The sequence below is a fragment of the Durio zibethinus genome, chromosome 6 (genome assembly GCF_047325235.1).
Source record: "Durio zibethinus cultivar Kanyao isolate XHJ-2024 chromosome 6, ASM4732523v1, whole genome shotgun sequence".
In the NCBI taxonomy this organism is placed as follows: domain Eukaryota; kingdom Viridiplantae; phylum Streptophyta; class Magnoliopsida; order Malvales; family Malvaceae; genus Durio; species Durio zibethinus.
The window spans coordinates 29,297,601-29,320,055 of NC_143167.1; the positions used below are offsets into that span (position 1 = coordinate 29,297,601).

Below are 22,455 nucleotides of genomic sequence, written 5' to 3' on the forward strand. Positions count from 1 at the left end.
AAACTTAAAACAAAAATTCATCGGATAATGGGTTATTAGTCTAGACCCAATATGATAGGCAAACAAAGCCCAAAACTGGTTCTATTTGGATTTCAGTTTTAGGTTTGTGCGGCCCTATTGTATATAACCCGGATGTGCCGGTTTGATTCAGATTTTTCTTCCTATCCGAACCGAGTCGACTCGTATACGCCCGCTTTTTCTTAGTCTGTTACTCGAAATCGAAGGCGCTAGAGAAACAAAAAATGGAGGGGAGCTCGACTTCTGCTTCTATCCAAGCCGTAGAAGAAACCCTAAGGACCAGAGGCTGGTTTTTCGGCAATTCGGACGAAGTCAAAGCTCTCATAGTAATACATACGGCTTTATCTGACGATGTAGACTCTTGTTTGATCGCCGATTCGGTTGAACCTGAGCTCATTAACATGGACCTTAGATCTATCGGAGGGAAATCCTTACCCGATCCGAACCCCCGAAAATCTTCTTATATTCTTGGTCCCAAAATCCTTCAGGTAAACTTCTTCCTCTCTTTCCCCTGGATTTTGTTTTTGGCTTCTTTTTTTAATTGAATTTTTGGAATGTTTTCTTTAGATTTCGTCAGTTAGGGATATATCTAGAAGCAGCATAGCGGAATTTTCGGGGAATTCGAGTAGCTTTCGTTTGCTAAGATTGGGTTTGACAGATGGACATAGTGAGATTACTGCCATAGAGTATTCTCATATTCCTGCAATTCCTGACAATGTGGTTCCCGGTACCAAGGTGTTCTTATTGTTCAGTTCCACTGAGCTTTACTTGTTTTGTTGCTATAATCATTGCATAATTTGATAATCAGAAGAAAAAAAAAAGAGTTTATGTGATTACTACACGTAGTAATTCAATATTGACTTCCATATTTATAGATAATTCATAATTGGATATGTGAAAGTCATATAAATTTGTTTGTGAATTACTATTTAAATTCCTTATATAATATGTTTATTCTCTTTGGAAATTCTTCATGATAGATTATATATTTAACCTGTAATTTATTTATGGTATGTCTTACTATTTATGAATTCTGGTTGGCAGATTCGTTTGGAAAATAAAGCCATCATACATGGTGGCATATTATGTTTGAACCCTAAAGTGGTAACTTTGTTGGGAGGTGTTGTTCAATCACTCCATGAAGAATGGGAGATGAACCAAAAATATTCAGGTTTCTCCCGTTCATCATTAAGGTCATCCCAGGAAAGTGGTACTGGTGGTCCTCCTTCATTCGAGAAGTTGCAAATTGAGGCACCCTCAAGCAATAGGTTTGTTCAACCAGGCAGATCATCTCGTGAGTATTCTGGATCTTTTTAAATGTCTTGTATTCAATCTTGTTTCCCTCTTGCATTCCCATTGTGTTTTGTGCTTTTTGTACCAGTTATATATTTTTTTGCATTTAGAGTTTGTTCGTGCACTCTTTAATTGCTTTGGTTAATACATAGGCTTAACATCTAACCTGAGAGAAAGAATGATGGACAGAGAACCCATGGCTGGAATGAACTCTTTGTTGTTGGCTACAATAATCAAGCTGTTAACTCTTGTCAGCGTAAAATCTGTTGTCTCAGGAAGATGATGGCTCAAGTTATCATAGAAAATTTATGCAATATGCATGCCAATCTAAATTATACTTAAGGACCTATTAATCCAAATAAAACATAATTACTACAATATTCAATATTCTTATGTGTATGCACCTAGTGCTTTCTTCCAAATTAACCAAAATTAGTCAGGTTTATTCACTTGGGAAAATCATACTCATATCCTAGAATTTATCCATCCTAAAATTATACTTCTTTGACGCTTACAAACTAATTGAGATTACCATAGCTCATAAGAGGCGTAAATCAAATTTCTTTTTATAAAAGTCAAAACTTTATATATTTATGAAAATTCAATGAAACCCATTTAGTAAAAATTTCTGCAATTTATTGCAAAATATATCAATCATCAATCAAACATAATTTTTATAACATTAAAATCATATTTTTCACATTTTCTGAAATTTCAGAATTTCATGATCATTTTGCCTACTTTGAGTCCATGTAACTCACAACCTAGATTGAATATAGAGGTGTATCCTATACCAAAATGAAGCCTACATATCATACTTGAACTTACAATTTCGAGTCAGAAAATATGGTAGCTGGCATTGCATTTTCCGATGGCCACAAGTTGGTTGCTTACCACTGTTCTGGCCAGATTTCTGGGTTTTTATGCTCATTTGGCTGTCTTTTGGTCTTTTATTCTCTTAACACAATGAGCCTCTAATCGAACCAGTAGTACCAACATAAAGATCACATTTCATACCACAAAATGAATCCTATAATCGACAAAATCCATCACTGGAAAGTATATTTCTGGCAACCCAGTTGTCTGCACATCATTGTTGACCCAAGATTAAAATCAACATAACTTTCAATCTACCCAACTAAATCAAGTGAAACTTGTTCCATTAGAACCCTTAGGTTGAGATCTTCCTAAAAGCATGTTTGCGCATAGGAAAACTCACCCGAAAAGTGACTAGCCATGGATGGAAGCTTAAGGTTTTTGAGCTTTCATACTATGCATACAACCAAAAACAATAAAAAGCTTACCCCTTTGTTTTGATGATGATGCAAACGCTCAATTGTTTGCTTCCTCTCTCAAATTCCATATTATCTTCTTCTCTCCTTTTGCTTCTTTTTTTTTTTTATTTTTTTGTTCTAAGGCGGAAGATAACATATTTATACTAGGAGTATTTTTAGTATTTTGCACTTAAACCATTCTAGGATTTTTACTTGCATATAAGCCCTTCTTGCAAGATAAATCAGTAATCTACAGGGAACCATATAAATCTTAAATTACTGTGCAAATAATATAACATAGGCATATGGAAAACTTGAAGATGAAATAAAAGGAATATATGCAGATCTTTTCAAGAATCAAGGTATGTAATTTGTAAATTTGTGTTACTTGAAAGGCTAAGCTTGAGAAAGTTGTTGAGGAAGGGAATTTTATGGAACAAGAGAATGAACAATAAGCATTGAGAAGCTTTAACTAAAGGCCCCTAAAAAGCTATTCCCTTGTTTTTTTTTTCCTTTATGATAAATCTATTTATGATGCAAGCTTTAAATGGTCTCAAATTGTGATTATAGTTGCTTGGTGCATGCATTGGGTATGTTTTGATCTAAATGTGATGATGTACAGATTACTCTGTGTCAACATTGAAGAATGCTGGACCTACTGTGGCGAATTCAGCTGGGAATACTGAAAGTAGGTGGAACAGAAGGTACCAGACTGTTGAATCAAAACCAGATACTGCGGATAATGGTCTTAAGACAGCTTTTGCAACAGAAAAAACTGAAGGAAATCCAAATAGCTCAGAAACAAGACCAAAAGAAGGTGCAACTTTATATATACTGCTATTTTATTTATACTTTACAATTCTGTTATAGCATATGCAGCTACCCCCTGTAAATTCTATTTCATAGAACTAGGAGGTGGCCAGTATCATGAGTGGGTGGGCTTCCTTTTCAAGGAGAAAGAGGAAAAGTGAGATGTACACTTTCTAATGGGGAAATGGCAGAGAGAACCGCCTGCAGTGAAGGGAGGGGGGGGGGGAGGAGAATAAAGTGCTCTGTATCTTAAGGGCAAAGCACGTCTGTACATACGACGTGCTACCTTTGCTATAAAATTTTGTTTTGAGCTTCTCCTGCATAAACACAAACAGGGGAAAACCAGTGCAATACTATCACTTTTTAAATCTTAAATGAACTTATACTAATAAGTTGGGTGAGTAAACTCTCCTTCATTGCATATGATAGGACATTACAGATATAGTTTGTTTAATTATAAACTTCCTTCAATTTAGATCACGTATTGTTATGCTGATCTATATATCTTCCTTTGCCAGTAGCTGAGTCTGTCCCTCTTCAAAATCAAGCAGCTTCTCAGAAGCTCTTGCAGAAAATGAGCCATTCCAACCACAATGGTCGACATTCTAAAGGTCGAAAATATAGGGGAAAGGAAAAACAAGAAGAGCATGAGGTTTTGACTTTGGATGAGTGGGAAAAGATGAAAGCTGGCTCAAAACCTCAGATGAGAAATGAGCTTCCTGAAACAAGTTGTGATGAAGACTTTGCTAGGCAGCTTCAGACTCAACTGGACTTGGATGATTATCATGTTAGTGTTCTTGCAACTTTGAGTTGTTCCTGTTGCCAGTGGTGTTGTATTTGTCACCTTGCAATGTCTAATAAAATTATTTTCTTGTTCAGGCACAAAGAGTGCATGACACAGAGGCAGAGAACATTAAAAGAAGTATGTTTAACTATGAAAGAGAGGATGGTAGAAATCGACAAGAGGAACATCGAGGGAGAGGAAGGGGGAGGGGAAGGGGAGGAGGGAGAGGAAAAGGAAGAGGGAGAGGGAGAGGGAGGTTTAACTAACCTTTTTTCCACCTGTATGTTATATATGCACTCTTCATGTACAAGGTAACCTTTTTCCTTATCCTCTAATTTTTTTGCTTTTATTTTTCTCATATACACGTTTAAGCCCATGCATCACGGTGCCTCTCATCTCCTTCCAAAATGGACAAAAAGAAAGACATTGTAAGGCAGCTTCCCAGGCATTATTGGATGTGTTTAGTGAAATGATTCGTATCAGAGAGAAAAAAATGCTCACGCCTTATCCCGCTTCCTTACAATGGTGCAAACATCCACAGGGTGTTGTGAACCATCTTTTTGGTATAATTGAGGCATTTCCCTTTTAAGGCCATCTTTCTGGTGTCTTTTCCTTTGCTTCTTTTAATCATCTTTGCTGCCATAGCATATTAAGCAATATTCATATTTCTGAAATTTGCAACTATTTTTCGGCTACAAAAGAAAGCTTATTCTAAGCAAGCTTTAACTGTTGTTATGGATTTAATTAAATATTTGCATATGACCAGGTAACTCCAAAATTCAATTTGTTTTCTTTGACTGTTCTTAGGTGATAATTTGAAAATCTTGATTTTCTTCTCATGTGCTTGATTGATGAGCTACTGTTTTGGTGATTAAAAATATTATTCCACTTTTTTTTTTCTTTTTTTGCCATTTCTTTTTCTTAACCCTTTCAAATCTCAATTCAAGGTTTAAGGTTTAAAGTTTTTCTCTTTCAAGTTGAAAAAGATGAAAAGCAAGGCAAAGAAAGAAGCACAAAAATTAGAGGGGAAACAAAAACGGAACTGAAAAAGAGGAAGAAATGAAAGCAAAACAGTAAGAAATAATAAAAGAAAGAAATATTAGATCCCTATTCACAGAATGGAGGGTGACATTGGATGAAAGAATAGAAGGATTTCCGCAGAAGAACAGGAGGAAAAATCTTTGGATTTCTAATTTTTATGTGAGTTTTACTTCTTTTTCTTTTCTCATTTATCATTTTAATGTTAAAAGAAAAATAACCCTTATAGAGGAAGGCAAGGTGGTTGAAAACTTAACGTTAGGGTCAATTATTTTTGTTTGTTTATAGATTTTGTTTTTATGGATTTGTGGAAGAAAGGGAAATGTGCATATATAGAACGTTAAATTAAACTAAATACGCTTGGAAAATGTCATCCAATTGTATCTACCCGACCAAAACATGACTGATATGAAATAAAGTTACTAAACTGCTAGCATATTTTTGTGATCGTTCCGATATTTAATGGGCTGCTGTACCATTTATTTATTAGAAAAGAAACTACTCCAGCCAAGCTCGTAATTGTTCCGACATTTAATCGTTTTCGTATTTTGGGTACGATAAGATTAAATTTATCATATTTTTATTTGAATTTAAATATTAATTTTAATAAAATTAAATCAATATAAAATTTTTTAATTACAGTTATAATAATTTTTTTATTTATAATTATAATAAATTTTATTATTTTTTTTAAATTTTATTACAGTTAATCTTATCGTATATTTAAATGAACCCTCTACCAGTTGTTTAGGTAAATTAGTATTGCGGGGAAATAGTTTGGTTGGATAGTTTTCTTTCCTAACATATAATTTATTGACTTCGACCCCAAAAAAGGTCTAAAATAAATGAAAAACGATTCGTTATCTGCAAATAATTACATTAATTAATTTGGTTAGTGTTTTAATTGAAGGTAGGAGTGTGGGACATGATGTTTGACTTGTTTGAACCTCATCTGGTACATCCGCAGCCCCTAATCCAATTCCAACTCCAATTCCCAAATTGAACTATCGCCAAATCTATACTCCACAGTCCCAGCCCAGAAGGACCCAAAAGATGGAGAAAACTTTCATCCAACCATCAATCGCCGTCTTAATCTCTTCCCTAATCGCGATTAGATCATACAGAAGAAAGTCTCTTGATTTTTCCGGTGCCCTTTCCGGATTTATCGTCATGGCTATTCACTTCGCTGTCGGATACAGGTCCCTCTTTTTCTTTTCCTTTATTTATATATATTTTTGTTTTTTCGTTTTAATTTCTTTGTTTGGTTTGCTTAGTAACTAGAAAATCATTAGTTAAATGGACATTTCAGGTTTGGGGCAATGTTACTTGCCTTCTTCTTTACCTCATCGAAGCTCACCAAAGTTGGAGAAGAGAAGAAGCGAAAAGTTGATGCTGATTTTAAGGAAGGTGGACAAAGAAACTGGTAATTATATTATGTCTTTCTCCATTTTATCTTTTTTTTTTTTAAAAAAAAAAACAATGAGGAATTAATTTAGTTGAATTGGTTTAATAAAAGAAAATTTTTGGGTTGCATTTTTAGAAATTCCGGTTGAGGGAAAATTATAAAAAAAAAAAAAAACTTTTTGATTGGTTGAGAAAGACGAGGAAAAAGGAAAAATAAACTGAACGGTTTTAAATTTGTGCAACAACAATAAATCAATGATATTGATTGGAGGATGGTAGTGTGAATGCCGTGACGGAAACTTTTCTTTTTGGGGTTCAAAAGGTTTTCTAATGACTAATGCTATGATGCCATGGGCAAAAGCAAAAGACTAATGGCTTCTAAATTTAGAAATACTTAAAGAATTTGCAAAAAAAATCAAATGAGCTAATTTTGGTGGGTCAGGGTTGAAAATTTTGATGAGACTAATAGAGGAAATATTCAGAAAGAATGACTTGAGCTTTTAATCTGGTGACAAATCCAGGTAAGAACTTGTCATACGTGTGTTATACTGAATCATTGATACTTTCTTTGACTGAGTATTACCAATTTTTTCGTTTCAGGATACAAGTTTTTTTCAATAGTGGCATTGCAACAGTTTTATCTGTGATAATTGGGAACCTGACTGGATGGGAGGACAAGTGCCTAGACTCAAAAGAGTCAGTTCTTATCACATCCTTAGTTGGTGGTATAATTGGTCACTATTCCTGCTGCAATGGTGATACTTGGTCCTCAGAGATTGGGGTTCTTAGTAACGACCAGCCACGGTTGATCACAACTTTTAAGGTGGATATTCTTTTCCCAAATTTGATGTATGAACTTATTGTTTTGAAGGGTAACCTATCAAGTCACACTACATTCCATCGTATCCTGTTCAAACTTAGTTAGCACTTTTTAGATAATATCTTGTTTTTCTAAAGATCAACTCAACCTCTATTCCTGGAGGATGAATCTGCTGATCTTTCCTTTAGTGAGCACTTTCCAAATAATATCTTGTTTTTCTAAAATCAACTGAACCTCTATTCCTGGAGGATGAATCTGCTGATCTTTCCTGTTAAATTAAAGCAACTATCCACCTAAATTCTACTCACTGCCATTTACAGCTGCTATGCAAAACACATAGTTGATAGTTATGAAATTTACAACCTTTATGGTCAATGTGGTTTTTAAAGAAACTATTAGAAGGATTTTCTTTTATTGATCACGTAGATATGGTCTTAGATGCATAATCTTATCCATATAGCCAACCTGATATAGTGGGAAAAGACTTTGCTTCTTGTTGTTGTATATTTATTTACTAATGTAATAGTAAATGATTATCAGCCTGTTCGAAGAGGCACAAATGGTGGTGTGACAAAAACCGGACTTGTAGCAGCTTTGGCAGCAGGGAGTGTGATTGGGTTAACATTTGTTCTTGTTGGATTTTTCACTACAAGATGTTCAAATGGAATGACCATGAAGCAGCTGTTGGTTGTACCCATTTCTGCGGTGGCTGGACTTCTAGGTAGTATCATAGATTCTCTGTTGGGAGCAACCCTTCAATTCAGTGGGTTCTGCACTGTCCGAAATAAGGTAAATTGAACTCAATGCCAAAGATTTTTAAAACAGAGATCTTCACAATGGAAAACAAGCCCCACTATGCCATGAAAAATGAACTGTATAAAGTTTTGCTTACTGCATCATGATTTTTTTTATAATCTGTTTGCAGGTTGTCGGAAAACCTGGACCTACGGTGAAGAAGATTTCAGGTCTTAGCATTCTTGACAACAATACCGTGAACCTTGTCTCAATACTGTTGACCACACTGCTGACTTCAATTGCCTGTGTCTACATTTTCTGAGGCCGTATACTAGTTAAGCAGTTTAGACTGTACAATGAACTTCTTATTCGATGTAATCAACATTGGAAAAAATGAATTCCCACGTCTACTTCAAAATAAAGATAACCATATTGATTGACCGGCCAGGTTAGAATAATATTTGCAAGATGAGTAGTCCTTTTTGTTTTGTGCTATGGTTCTGAAAGTAACTTTTCAAATCTCGACACAACTGAACTGACGGTATCCAATTGCCTTTGGCTCCGGGCAAGTAGATTTCATAGTCCTTCATTAAGGCTTAATGCAAACAAATGGTCGAACGTGAAAGAAACAGAACAGGTCGAAGACACAGAGTGAGTGTTATAATAAAGGTTCATCGTTTAACTATGCCAATTTGAAACAAGAAATAAGGGGAGGAAACATGATTATGACTTACTCTGCATACTGCTATTAAGAAATCACAAGAAATGCCAAGGCAACTATAGCATATGAATTGTGAGTAATGGCATGACTGGTCTGGATTTTATTTTCCATTTTTTGTTAGGATGATGAACTCCTCGAGTACCTTTTGATGCTTTTGCACCACATCTATACCTAAAGCAAAATAAACTAGAAAATAAATATAGAAAATTTTAAAAATCATGGAAGTTTCCAAAAATTATATAATACAATCACACACAAAAAGAGAAATAAATTTTTTTAAAAAAATTAATCTATGATTTAACAACTTTTTTTTTCTTTTTTTTTTTTTTGCATTCGAAAATAAAATACTATAAAAAGAGAATATCACATGGGAAATTGATGATTTCAAAAATAAACCAAGAGGCAACGAACAAAATGAAAAGTGGTGATAGAGAATCAAGCTTAATCCAAATCCATCTTGGACAGCGAATTCAGGTCAAGCTTAATAACAATTTAAATATACCTTTTATTTTCCGGTTAAACTTGTGCACCAATATGTAAATGAAATAAAAAGATATACTTAAAATGAGAGGTAAGAAATGCTAAGCATTCTCAACAACAACATAAAGTGAACAACCATCTTCCAAGAAAAGGGAAACAGAGGGAAACAAATGAAATAAAAAGCTCAATAGGCTATATTGATCCACTTTCAGTTTCCACTTTTCTTTATGAATATGGTTTATGAAAAAATATCTTTTTGGGGTTCGATTTTCATATCATCTCACGTTTTTAGTAGACCAAAGATAATGGATTGGTCTGGTGAAAAGAGATGTCAACTTCAACCCACAAATGACACTATCAGGGCTATGGTTCATTCCCTTCATCTTATCTTATGCCAGGCCTGCCAAATTCAACTTCTTTTATCAGATTTTGGGCCTAATTGTCAAAGGATACTAGTCGCATTCAATAGTTAATTGTCACAAATTTTGTTAGGGTGGATACTCTTTTTCTGCTATGAACATGTGTATATATATCATTCTAGGTTGCTACTTATCCCATCATTCCACTACTCCAATATACGGACCACAACAATTACATATGGAAACATGGCTTGCCAGATATATGTAGTTTGATTGGGAATTCGAATCCCATGTCCGAAACATGAGAAATAATTTGTCAAAAGAAAAAGTAATTATAGCCCAGAGGACGTGCTATGGGAAACAGTGGCTTATACTTCATATCTTAAGGCATCAAACCGCAAAGAAACTCCACGCAACACTCGCAAGTTTCGAAACAACAGAAACAGCAACACAACGCGAACAGACTGCATCTCCAACATGGAAAAAAAAGAGAAACGATTCTGAATCAAACTTGGAAATTGGAACAGATAAAATATTTGTGGAAATGTTTATAGAATGAACTTGTAATACTAACCAAGCATAAAGGCAGCCCTTTTCCTCATGGCGCCTTCGGACATGTTGATTGTATGACATAACTTCATAACCTGGTGGCGCATACATTTTGTATCTTGTTTGTTTAACCCAGAAATCGTGTCTAAAAGTAGTTCAGATATAAGGGTCTAATAATCTAAGAAATATAAAAGAGGAAAAACTTAACAATGCAAAAAGGTTCACAAGAAGACACACGAGGAAACTTAAAGGGAAGTTTCTCATCTAAGAAAAGCTTTTTCGTGGTTATTAACACTTGTATGACCTTATTTGGTTTGATCATTCCTGGATTGGGACTTTGCCCCTTGCCACAAACAGTCGGAAATATCTACTTTTTTTCCAATAAATCAATATATTTATTACATAATATTGGCATCACATTTGTTCCAACCACAATTTCCCTGTAAGCATCGACAAATTTGTTTTGCATGGTTTGAAGCTTAGGTGAGTTAATGGGTTTTTAGGTAGTGGAAAGTGTCTTAGATGCAGTTATTTCTGCCTTCGTGGAATATATCAACTGAGTTGAACATAATCGCAGGACATTATACAACAGAAAAAAAAAAAAAAAAAAACTAAAATTTGATTTTTATTTTTGAATATAAAAGGAACAAAAAGATTTTTATTTTTGGAAAAAAAAAGGAACAACACGCCTGGCGTGCCATGATCACCATGATTGATCATGATACCAGCTAGAAAATGTGCTTACCCACATCATGAATTCCTGGCCGTCTACAAGTTGTTGGAAAACCAGGACGAGAAAGAGCTTGCTAGTGAATAAGATTTCAGATTTTTATTAGCATGCTTGACAACAATATAAGTGAATATATAGTATTCTGGCGGTTCTGCCTATCAATCTTCTTTTAGCACAGCGAAAATACACATACTGTATCACATTTCTAGATATAATATTGAAAATTAATATTAAGTGAATTGTTACATTTAAAGCAATCAAGAAACCTATTATTGTATAAATTAATGCTGATAGATAAATAATATGGTTCCTTATCTTCGGTGGTATATGCAGCTCTCGGAATTGATGGTTTCATGATTGCAACAATATTAATCCTGAATGGTCAATTAGTGTCTTACGTAACTATTGTGAAGTTGTAATATATTCTCTTGCTTATATAGACTTTGGAATTAACCCAATTTGGTTATGCTTTAGAAGAGAAACATTTAGAAGATGGAGGAAATAGAAGAGAGAAGCAGAGTTATGAAATCGCCACGACTACATCGACCATTAGGAAATCTCATTAATTTAAGGTTACAACATGCAAAAGTAAAAAAATACTGTCAAACAGACATATTGGATTTGTATGACAAACAATCGCTTATGGATAAACTCCGAGGTTTGTTACATTAATTATGGATAAACTCAAGACATGTGGATATTCAAGCCTCATCTTTATTAAGTCGATTGCTCTTTCTCAACTAGACACATTATTAATGCTCGATACACTCGCATTATTTTGTAACAAAAAGATTAGGTGATCTTCCCACAAACAAAAACAAGTGATCGACTTGAAGAACATTGTCTTAAAGTAGTGGTAGGAAACGCGTCCCCTGGTCCAAGATAAACTCTATAGACTCGTAGCAGCAGAAACAGCAACAACATGTAAACAAGATGCATCCCAGAAGATAATAGAAAAAAAAAGTTGTAATCAAACTTCATATGACAAACACATATTGCAAAAATAGTTAAAATTTTTCAAATGGTAAATAAAGGAGTATATATTTACACATACATAGCGTAGATAACGCCTTTTTCCTCTTGGCGGCTGCGACTATGATGCCGGATTGACATTTTCTCAGTTCTCTAGAAGAAAACTTGCCCGATAAATGCACAGAAACAGAAGCTAATCAGGAAAGCTGAACAAGCAAAATGCAGCAACGAAGAATATATGGTGCGTAGAAGCAAGCCTGATATGGTAGGTTTTTATAGAGCTTTATCCCGCATATGGACAAGTCGCAAGTGGATATGCCCTGATTTGCTTTTGGACAAGTCGCAAGTGGATATTCCCAAAGAAGAAGAAGGGGGGAACCTGACAAGTTTCAAAATCAACACAGTTCAATTTGCTGAAAGTCACCAGCTTGAGTTTCCATTTTTTTATATGACGATTGGTTCGTTGGGGGTTTTTGGGGTGGTTGTGGACTCGTGGTTGGGTTAATATTCTTCTCTTCCAAAATGGTAATAATTAGTCTAAGCGTGCAGACCGTGCATTACAAAGATAGCAGTGGTGGACCGGTGGTGAGTGGCTGAGTGGAGATAGACTGATACCAGTACTTGCTTGTGACCACAAATGACATTAATAAGATACCACAGCTAGAGTAACTAATAAACAATCGGGTTCAAATGTACTAAGAGCTTGGACTCAACTCTATTAAGCATTATTGGGTTTTGTTTGTCTGTTTTTGAACCAGTTTATTTTTGGTCAATATTTTTGAATCAACTAGGAAGGACAGAACCAAAAGAAAGGAGGAGGATGGGCTTGGGGGAGATTACGACTCTGGGATTTCTTAAAGTTCTGTGTAAAGGTAGAATGATAGTCTTAATACTACCAATATGTTCTCATACGCAGGAATACCCCCGTTAGCCGGCTTTTGTAGCAAATTCTATTTGTTCTTCCTCCTTCGCCGCTGTCCTAGTAGCGTTATAGGTTGTTAGGCGACTGGAAGGTTGCCACGAGAAAGTCAGTTCGGGGGGCCGAAGGCCATTCTTCTTTCACCGGACACGTAGCTTACCGGATCATTTGCGATGCAGATGGGAATGCATGCTACAAATATAGGGTCGAGTCTGATAAGTCAATCGTTTACTCAATATCCCTGTATTTCAATATTTTAATAAATAAAACAAATAAAATAATCAATTTTATCAAATTGAACCATAAGTTTTTAAGTAAATGAAATAAATAAAATAAAAAAATATTTTTTACTTAAAAAATTAAATAAATAAAATTAAATAAAAATATAAATTATTAAAGAGTAAGGTGAGAATGCAAAAAAAAAAAAAAAACTCCATTAAAGAATTTTACTAAATATTAACATTTGTTGAAGAAATTTTCATTTTAACTTCATCTAAATATTTTAATGAGTTTCACGTATAAATTAAAACTCCTAAAATTTTAAAAATCATACAATTTAATTTTATTTTTACAATAGAAAATTTCTTCCGTAAGTTGAACTAAAACAACGGGAATTGTCAGAAGCCGTGGCCCACATTCTTGTTGGTTCGCAAATGCTGAGGCCTGAAGTACAAGATTGTGTTTAAATGATCGATTGGTCATAATTTTGAGTCCCCCAATTCAGAACTTTCGCATAAACTTTAACTCAATAGAAAATGGTTTCTATTCCAATCGGGCTTGAAGAACAAAACAAAAGAACCTTCTTCAACCCAAAGTCATGAATAAGAAATATCCAGCCAAGCCCTTAAATCGTGGAACCAAAACCCAAAGTCCAATCCAACTTGATACTAGTAGAATCATTCTCATTGTTAAAAATTAAAATTTATACATCTCATATATTTGCTTTCCCACCATGGCAACAAACTTGTTATACCACAGATCTTATTTTGCTCTTAACATATATTATTTGACAAGGTTTTAGCAAAGGAGGCATTGTTGCTCCAACGAAGTCGGATTGCTGTGAGTTATATCACGGCTATAAATGTATAGACAAAAATATGGTACACAAAAGCAGCCCAAAATCGATACATTTACTCGCAACCCAACAACTCAGTGCCTGAAAATCTTTCGAGGCACTAGCATCACTAATAATCTTCAGTACACCAATTATAGCTTTAGATACAAACCTCATCTATTTTTGGTCATGAGATACAAACCCTACGTACTGAATCACAAACTTGGCCAAATTCAAGAAGCAACATCCAGCACTGCAATCAGAGCAGCTAGATATATACATTCATACATATATATATATATATATATATATATGCATGTTTCTTTCTTTTCTCGTTCACAGTTGCTCGAGTAATTAACAGGCAACAGGGCATGCGGCTGGTTTTAAGGGAGGGGTGATGTTAGCAGCTGAAGGTTTGAAACTGGCAGCAGTTTCCAGGCGTTCCCATGTTAGTTTCCTCTTCTCAGCTGCCTCAATGGATTGGGTGTTTTCCTCCTCCAACTTACGCTGGCAGGCAAGCACAAGCTCTTCATCCATCTCACATAACATCTTTCTTATGTTCTGTGTCAGGTTAAGCACTGCTTGGTTCCAATGATTCAGGGAATTCCGCTCAAGGGCAGGAATGATAAGAGGAAAAATCACCTGGCGGTTATGCGTAATGAGATTAAGGATGTGCTCATTGTTCCATATCAAGTGAGCTCGTTCAGCTACCTGAAAGGGTGGAAGGAGAAAGGTGAAAAAAAATTTCATATTGCCATTTGGCCGCATAACATCCATCACCATTTAATTAATTTGTCTAGTCAACAAACGTTCTATATCAATAGGCAAAGAGAAATGCTAAAACCAACAAAATGCATTCAATTACTGTGATTAAAATTGTACTAAACATACAGTTCGGTATATGGAAATTTCATGTCTGGAAACCAATTTGCCTCTTTGCCTTTAAAGAGTAGACATACCACTCCAGAAAGTAGTGGGGTGGGTCATCAGTCAGTTTGCATAAGCAAAAGCCACAAAATTATAGCCAAGTACTGCCATGATTCTTAACTTATGAAAGTTAATGATCACCACATAATTCAAATTCAATACTACATCAGCTTTTTATACTTTAAACAGTTTACGTTCTCAAAAGATGCCTTTTAGCACAAATTATCTGAAATACACGTTATTCCCAAATTTGAAGCTCTTTCAGTAGGCAAAAGAAAAAAATAAAAGCAGAAAACCAACAGTATACATGACATGAGGTTCTCAATCAACCAAAAAAAAATAATCCTGATAAAGATACCGTTCAAGGTAACATCTTTCTCATAGGAATTAGAACAGGAAAATTTACCTGGTAATGGAAGCTGTTTAAGCAGCATGCAATACGACGAAACAGTGGAACCATGATCTTTTGGAACTCGACCATGCTGGTCATCTCCAAAATTTCTTCTAACTCACTTATAAACATCAACTCCTTCTGGCTATTTGTAATTGGCCAGTACTTTAACAGTCCCTTAATCACACAATTAGCTAACTTCGGATCCTTATCTATAAACTGTACAACACAGTAAGTTAATTGCTGATGATAAACACCCACTGATTTTGGTTTGTGTAGAGGAATAAGGGCTCTCCACAAAAACATCTTGTGCTCCTCCTTCAATGGAATAGCAAACCCACTAATAATACTTCCAAAAATCTCCAAGAGTTCAGCAATACCCTTATGCCTTTCGGTTTCAAAAACAAATCGATATATGATATTGCTAACAGCTTTTCGCACAAAGGGCCTGTGCACCATGAATTTCCCATAAATCCTATGGAGAATTGTTTTCAAACAGTCTCTTTCCCGGGGGTCCTCAGACTCAAAAAGGTCAAGTAATCTCAAAATAAAAGAATGATCTACATACTTTTTTGCCACCTTTGCATCAAGCGAACTATAACTGATAAACTGAAGAAGTAGATCATATACAAGTTGCAAACTGTACCAGGCAGGATCGAACGTTGGTTCATCGTCTTCTGCTTCACCACTAGTGCTATTAGAGCGATATTTAGGTGGAAAAACTCTGAAAAGGTTAATGGCACACATTTTACACACTGCAGCAATTGCTGGTTCGTTGAACTTTGCAGACCCCGAAGAAACAAAATCAACAAGCTCTATCAATGTTTGGCGTTTAAGATCTTGCTCAGAAGTAGTTTTTTCTGGATTACTGAAATCAGAAACCTCACAGCACAGATTCAATTTACTGATAAACAGGTTCTGCTTCTGAGGATTTGAAACATCCTTGAAAGATAGATTGGGCTCCACCGTCTCCACTCCAGCCATGATGCTAGCAGGAAAAACAGCTGAGGACACCCGTTTAACAACACTTAGTCGACTTGATATGCTATTCCCAATATTTGTACATTGAACTCCATTGCTGGAGTTAGAATTATGGTTGCCAGAATCAATTCCAGCTGAATCTAATGAGTCAGATTTTTGTGACTTCCGCGGAAGTTTGCTTAGAATTTGTTTGAGCATGATGGCAAAAAGCACTTCCCAGCAACACAAACTGCCTGAATCACATTACAATAATTACAGACTTACAGTGATTCAATCAATGTATACCTTTCCAAATTGTAAGTGAAAGAGGGATGGCATCAATATGCTAGAAAAAAAGAAAGATTAAGAACACCAATAATGTATACAGTTGCAAAATACTAATTTAGGAAGAAATGGGTTCACTTGTAATCTTTCAACCATATTGATTAGTAGCCGGTAAGAGAAATCGTGCTAAGATGCTTAACAGGCTGTAATTTTGATTGACAAATATATACATAGGTAAGTGAAACACCAACAAGCATAATATCCAATGCAGCAAATAACAAATCCAAAGACAGCCAAACACTAACGTGTTTCGCTTTTTAAAAAATTAAAAAAAAAAAAAAACTGCTTTAAATAAAACTATTCTTTATGAGAGAGTTAGATACATTCTTGCTGCTAGGAGTCCTAAATTCTGAAAAAAATAGTTCTGGAACATCACTTTTTCTTAAAAAAGTAAGCTTTGAAATTTTCTGATCTAAGCTAGGGTATCTAACAATTATCAGATGCTAGAGTTTAGCTTTCATCCGTAGAAACTGATGGAAAAAATAATGAATACATGAAGAAAATTCAGTAAAGCAATTACCCCAAATTACACTGTCAAAACTGCCAGTCTGCCACCAGTATTATTCTTCAGAGATAGCAAAATAAATCAAGTTAAAGCACTCACTTTGATAACATAAAACTTGAAAACTAAGTTCCCCAGAAGGAAAATCAAACTTTATAAAAAGAAACAGGGGTCTAACAGCTGCAATATTGTGATGAATTGTAAAAGAAAATATAGAATTTTCTTTCATAACAGGATAACTGTATAAACTTCAGATCTGATAGAACAAAGTGAAATCATCAAAGATCTAGCACCAAATCACAAGCTCACGAGAAATGGAAAGAAACCCAGATCTCATTTATTTTTAACTAACAAAACTATAAACTACCATAAGACAGAAATTACCAACACAAAATGTCATCATCAAGCAAATAAACTTGGGTAAATATTTTGACCTAAAAGGACCAACAAATTAACCTATCTTGCAGTTAAGCCAAGACTAAAGACATTAAAGGAAAAGAGTCAAAACCTGTATCTGTTGAGCTGTCAAAGATAAGATTGGGAGTTGGAAGAGAAAAAACAGAAGCCCGAGAAGTTTTTAACAAAGAAGGAAGTGAAAAAGAAATGCTCTGAAAATGGTTTAGACTTTAGATAAAGACAGCATTTTGCTTTTTCATTAGTTTCAGGGTCAGGACTCAGGGAAGAAATTGGGTTGGAGTTTTTGAGCCTGAAAGTGATAAAAATAGACTAGTTTGCTGGTGTTGGATCGCCATGAAAGATGAACAGTTGGGTTCCTCGATTGAAGAGAATGATAGGTGTGGCATTTTCTGAGAAAATTGCAGGCACCAGTCAGCCCACCAAGGACATATGGTAAATTTCTTCTTTTCCTTTTCAAAAAAAAAAAAAAAAAGGTCATTATTAGTATAATAATAATTCATGATTAAGTTTGGGACCCTGTTGTTTAGGTTTAGCACAACTATAATAATCTCTTTGAGTACGTGTATCTATCTTTTTCTTTTTTTCAGTCACTCCTCTGCAAAACTTTTGAAACATTTATCCGTAAGTTTTTAAAATAAATATATAAAAATTAATATTTTTTAAAAATTTATATATAATTTAATTCATTTCATTAATAAAATAATATTATAAATAAATAATAAATTTATAAACATATCAATATTAGAATTTTAATTTTAATATTTGATTTTTAAAAACTGGTATCATCGTTCATCATTTAGTGTAACTTTTTTAAGTTTTTGTTTGATTTTTTTTTTTTTTTGGAAAAGGGAAAGTAATCTTAAGATTTTGTTTAGCCAATGAAAGGAATTTAGTAAAGAAAGAATTACTTTTCAATAATGTAATAATGAGCTGTTAACTTGTTTTTAGTTGGACTTAACCTCTTATTGATTCAAGTTAGAAGGTAATTTATAGTAAAAATTACCTCTGTAACTTACCTTTAAGTTTCAATCATGTAACTAATTCACCGTCATTTATATTTAACAATGTTTTCAATTCTTTTCATTAATGAAATATATCAAAGTTTAGCAGTGGACTGTAGCCCAAAAAAAATTTGAGTGTGTCAATGATCAATGGTGAAAAGAAAGAAGATGCTATAAAAAAAGGTGACATTTTAAATTCTTGATCCTGTAAGGCACTGGTCAGGTTGTTCGGTTGGCTCGCGAGTATAATTCAGTTCTAAATTGATATTGGATAAAGATTTTTTAGTCTATGTTTTGCTTTATCCACTTGAGATATTAAATTATTAATAAAAATATTTTTTAAAATATTAAAATATTAAATTTCTTTATTTTTTAAATTTATTGATCAAATAGATTTTAATATAAAATTTTTAAAAAACTAATCGAAGCAAACTCGACCGAACATTGCAATAAACTTTATAAACAAACATTATTTTGTAGTTATAAATGTTTGTATTTAAAATTAAAATAACATAAGTAATATGTAAAAGTATAGTTAAAAAAAAAATTGCCCTCCAATTTAGCAGCTGATTTTATCATAAAAAATTCCTTGATAAATTAAAATCAACCCTAAAAATGTTTGATTTTACAATTCTGTGCTGCATTTGGAAATCAGGACCTTTAAAAAGTATAAAATTTTTTTTTTTATTTTTAAGATTTTTTTTTTTTTTTTCATATTAGGCTGCTGTTGATTGTTGAACGTATCAGGCTTGCTTGCAATAATAGAGTTCGTAGAGTTTTTGCACTTCAACAACATAATAATTTTGCTTCTGCAATTTCGACCATGGAATCCTAGGAGGGTACATTGTACCTCACCAATTTGCCTGTTTGCTTTTTATTTTTCTAATGATAGCAATAATTTCAGAGGAAAAAATAGTTTTCTTTTGTTTTTTTTAATTGATCTGTCCCCCAAAATGTTTCATGAACAAAAATATATGTCCTTTGTAAACTCAGACTACAATTTCTTAAAGAAATTATCTAATACGATAACACTTAAATTTTTTTATTTTATAAACGAAATTAAAATAATAATACATATTTTTTTATATATTTATAAAAATTAAATTAATAAAAAATAATATATATAATTATTTAAACTCTACTTATAAAATAAAAAAATTTTATTATCGATGTATCAAATAATTTTTTAATTTTTTAATCATTTGAGTTTTTTTAATTTTATTTATGGTATCCATCTTTTATTGGTAGAATATTAAATAATTTAAAATTTTATTTGAATCAATAAAAACAAAAATAACAAACTCTAGATTGAATAAATCAAAACTAATAATAACTCAAATTTAATAATCAATTTTATTCTAAATAAACTTAAACTAATCTCCAAATAATTAAATTTGAGAAAACATTGAACATGATGATACAATCCATATCCCAAATGCATGATTTAATCTTAACTCATGCGTTTGTCATCTATATTCAGAATCCACAAATTAGATCTATTTATAATTATGGATTTTTTTTTTGTGATAAAAGATTTGTAATTAAAAATGACTGACTAAAAATCTTACTATTATGAATGTGATTGAGATGTAAATGTAATAACACCAAATACATATTATTTTTTTCATAAGATGGGTATATCAATTGAAATGTGAAAAAAAATTTTGGTTCCAAATCAAGGTTTTTAAAAGACTACAGAGGAAAAGAACTGTGGATGTCACCTCAAAAAAAAATGACAGTGCCTATTTCGTAAGCTTTACTCTTTAGGAAAAACAAGGCTTTGAAGTAGGGCAGTAGGGGCAGTAAACACTGTCACTAGGGGAAAAAAAAGTTTTACTTGAAAGTGATAATAATGCAAACAGTACCAAATTGTACAAAACGTTAAAGATTGTGGTTCTATTATTATGTTTTTTAAGGACATTATTGTGGACAGATGAACATAGCATGAATGAAAGGCATGTTTAAGTTCTTTTATTACTACATTTAAAGGTAGACAACACAATTTTATATATTTATATTTGATTATTGTTAATTTTAAATTGATTTTTATTTTACAATAATAAAATATTAAATTAAATAAATTTTATTATGATTTTGTAAAATGAATATTTAGTACATTATTCTTATATTTTATTATTATTGTACTAAATATAAAATATATTTATTAAAATAATTTTTTATATATTAAAATTTGAAAAACTTGAATGTATATTTTGAACTTAAAAAAAATATTTGTAAGTGTTTTATCAAATAAAATTTTGATTTAAAACTTAAACAAACTTTTTTTTTGTTTTAAAATATTTTTATGCTTAAAAATAAGTAATGGTCTCAAGCAATGAATCAATCTTTATTTCAATGGATTGATTGTTTTTTTGGTAGAAAGCTTCCAAGTTTTTGTAAAGCAAAAACCAATTGAATCTCTAGCAAAGATGATCGATCAGGTATGAGTTTTCATAGATCGAATCCTTATATGAATTCTAAAAAAAAAAAATAGCATAAGCTTGTGAAATTGGCCTACAAGATCAATTATCCATGACAAGAGATTGATCGGGTAATCATCTAGAAAGCAACATTGGTTCTAAAATGCAATAAGGGATTGACCATCCAGCATAGGAGATCGATCATCTTGATTAGAAGATCGAGTGGGTGCTTAAACCAATCAATTTGGTCATGCTTAATTGGCTCTAACGATTAGTTTCTTCAAGCTTCAACACGTATTTTTTCAATCAAACAATCTATAACACCTAGTTTCTCATTTTTTCTATAAATTAATAATTTTAACACATCAAAAAGTTGATGAATCAAAAAATTAAAATCAAATAAATCATATATCCACTATCTAAATGAAATCAAAAGTTCTTAATACTTCAAAATCTTTTATATTTACTCTTGTATCAAAAAATCATTATTGTTATTCATTTATCATTTTTTTTATACTTCATTATAATATTTTAAAAAATTAAAAATAAAAATATGTTTGGTAAATTGTTTTTTTTTTAATTTTTTAAATTAAAAAAATTGAAAATTATTGAAAACAAAAAATAATGTTTTTAGTTTTTTGAAAATAATTGGCACCGTTCTCATACGAGTATTGTTCACAAAAATTACAATTAAACCATTATAATGACATTATAATTATTATATTAATAAAATGATATTTTTATTATATAAAATATTATATTAAAAAATCTATTAATAAATATGATTACATTTATTATATAAATAATTTTATATTAGTAAATATAAAATATTATATTAATAAATAATATTATATTATTATTAACAAATGGAGTCTAAAAGTTTTAACCATTTTTTCTTACATGTTTTTGTTTTCACATTTTTAAAATAAAAATATTCTATTCAAACATATTTTCAAATTTAATAAACTAAAAATAAAACGAAAATAAAATAAAAAAAACTTTAAAAAACATAAAACATAAAATATACAATAATACCAAACAATCCCTAAATAATTAATATTTACTTTAAGTTTTAGTTTAGGAAAACGGCTACTTTTATTTATATTTTTTACAAAAGGTTATCGTTTAATTGTAGAAAAAGGCATTGGAGATATTGATATTTAAATTTAAATTATTAAAAATAATTATATCAATTAATTAGATTAAATCTCACATTTAAGAAAAAGTATTATATGAAATAATTATTTCATATCAACATATATATGTTATTTTTATTAAAATCATATCACATAATTAAATTATTAACAAAATTAATAATTATATGCCATAATTTAATTAAAGAAAAAAAAAGCTAAAGTGGAGTAATCAAGGAGCGCATGCCCATTGTTTCATTAAAAGACAAAACATGAATAATTCAGCTGGGGTTACAAAAACCAGACATAATTCTTCTTCTCTGCTCATCGACGAAATTTGTGTAAAATCAAGACCAGAGCCAAGTTTCATTAATTGGCAGTGTGTGAGAGAGGGAAAGA

At 32.3% G+C, this 22,455-nt stretch overlaps 3 protein-coding genes and 1 long non-coding RNA gene across 6 annotated transcripts; 2 read left to right on the plus strand and 2 right to left on the minus strand.

Moving 5' to 3' along the window:
• Positions 1 to 156: 156 nt before the first annotated feature.
• On the plus strand, positions 157 to 6,263 carry LOC111286725 (tudor domain protein (DUF1767)). Of its 2 annotated transcripts, XM_089762610.1 has the most exons (7): positions 157 to 506; positions 586 to 753; positions 1,063 to 1,312; positions 3,208 to 3,402; positions 3,914 to 4,182; positions 4,275 to 4,490; positions 6,128 to 6,263. In XM_089762610.1, the coding sequence occupies exons 1-6, from the start codon at positions 243 to 245 to the stop codon at positions 4,443 to 4,445; spliced, it is 1,317 nt and encodes a 438-aa protein (XP_089618736.1). In that variant the 5' UTR covers positions 157 to 242; the 3' UTR covers positions 4,446 to 4,490; positions 6,128 to 6,263. The 2 variants fall into 2 exon arrangements, with proteins under 2 accessions (XP_089618736.1, XP_022732617.1); XM_022876882.2 differs by lacking the exon at positions 6,128 to 6,263 and having other exon boundaries at positions 4,275 to 4,902.
• On the plus strand, positions 6,084 to 8,634 carry LOC111286726 (integral membrane protein (Protein of unknown function DUF92, transmembrane)). The gene is made up of 5 exons (XM_022876883.2): positions 6,084 to 6,416; positions 6,527 to 6,640; positions 7,222 to 7,444; positions 7,982 to 8,230; positions 8,367 to 8,634. The coding sequence occupies exons 1-5, from the start codon at positions 6,271 to 6,273 to the stop codon at positions 8,496 to 8,498; spliced, it is 864 nt and encodes a 287-aa protein (XP_022732618.2). The 5' UTR covers positions 6,084 to 6,270; the 3' UTR covers positions 8,499 to 8,634.
• Positions 8,635 to 9,968: 1,334 nt separating this feature from the next.
• Positions 9,969 to 10,447, minus strand: LOC149518548 (uncharacterized). Its single transcript, XR_016343011.1, has 2 exons — positions 10,311 to 10,447; positions 9,969 to 10,200 (listed from the first exon to the last, which is right to left on the minus strand). It is a non-coding gene; the product is annotated as an uncharacterized LOC149518548 (long non-coding RNA).
• A 3,557-nt stretch (positions 10,448 to 14,004) lies between these two features.
• LOC111286375 (serine/threonine protein phosphatase 2A 57 kDa regulatory subunit B' kappa isoform-like) lies at positions 14,005 to 17,952 on the minus strand. 2 transcript variants are annotated; one of them, XM_022876297.2, is made up of 4 exons: positions 17,594 to 17,948; positions 17,104 to 17,148; positions 15,294 to 16,492; positions 14,005 to 14,671 (listed from the first exon to the last, which is right to left on the minus strand). In XM_022876297.2, exons 3-4 carry the CDS (start codon positions 16,455 to 16,457, stop codon positions 14,315 to 14,317), a joined length of 1,521 nt encoding a protein of 506 aa, XP_022732032.2. In that variant the 5' UTR covers positions 16,458 to 16,492; positions 17,104 to 17,148; positions 17,594 to 17,948; the 3' UTR covers positions 14,005 to 14,314. The 2 variants fall into 2 exon arrangements, with proteins under 2 accessions (XP_022732032.2, XP_022732031.2); XM_022876296.2 differs by lacking the exon at positions 17,104 to 17,148 and having other exon boundaries at positions 17,594 to 17,952.
• Positions 17,953 to 22,455: the final 4,503 nt, after the last annotated feature.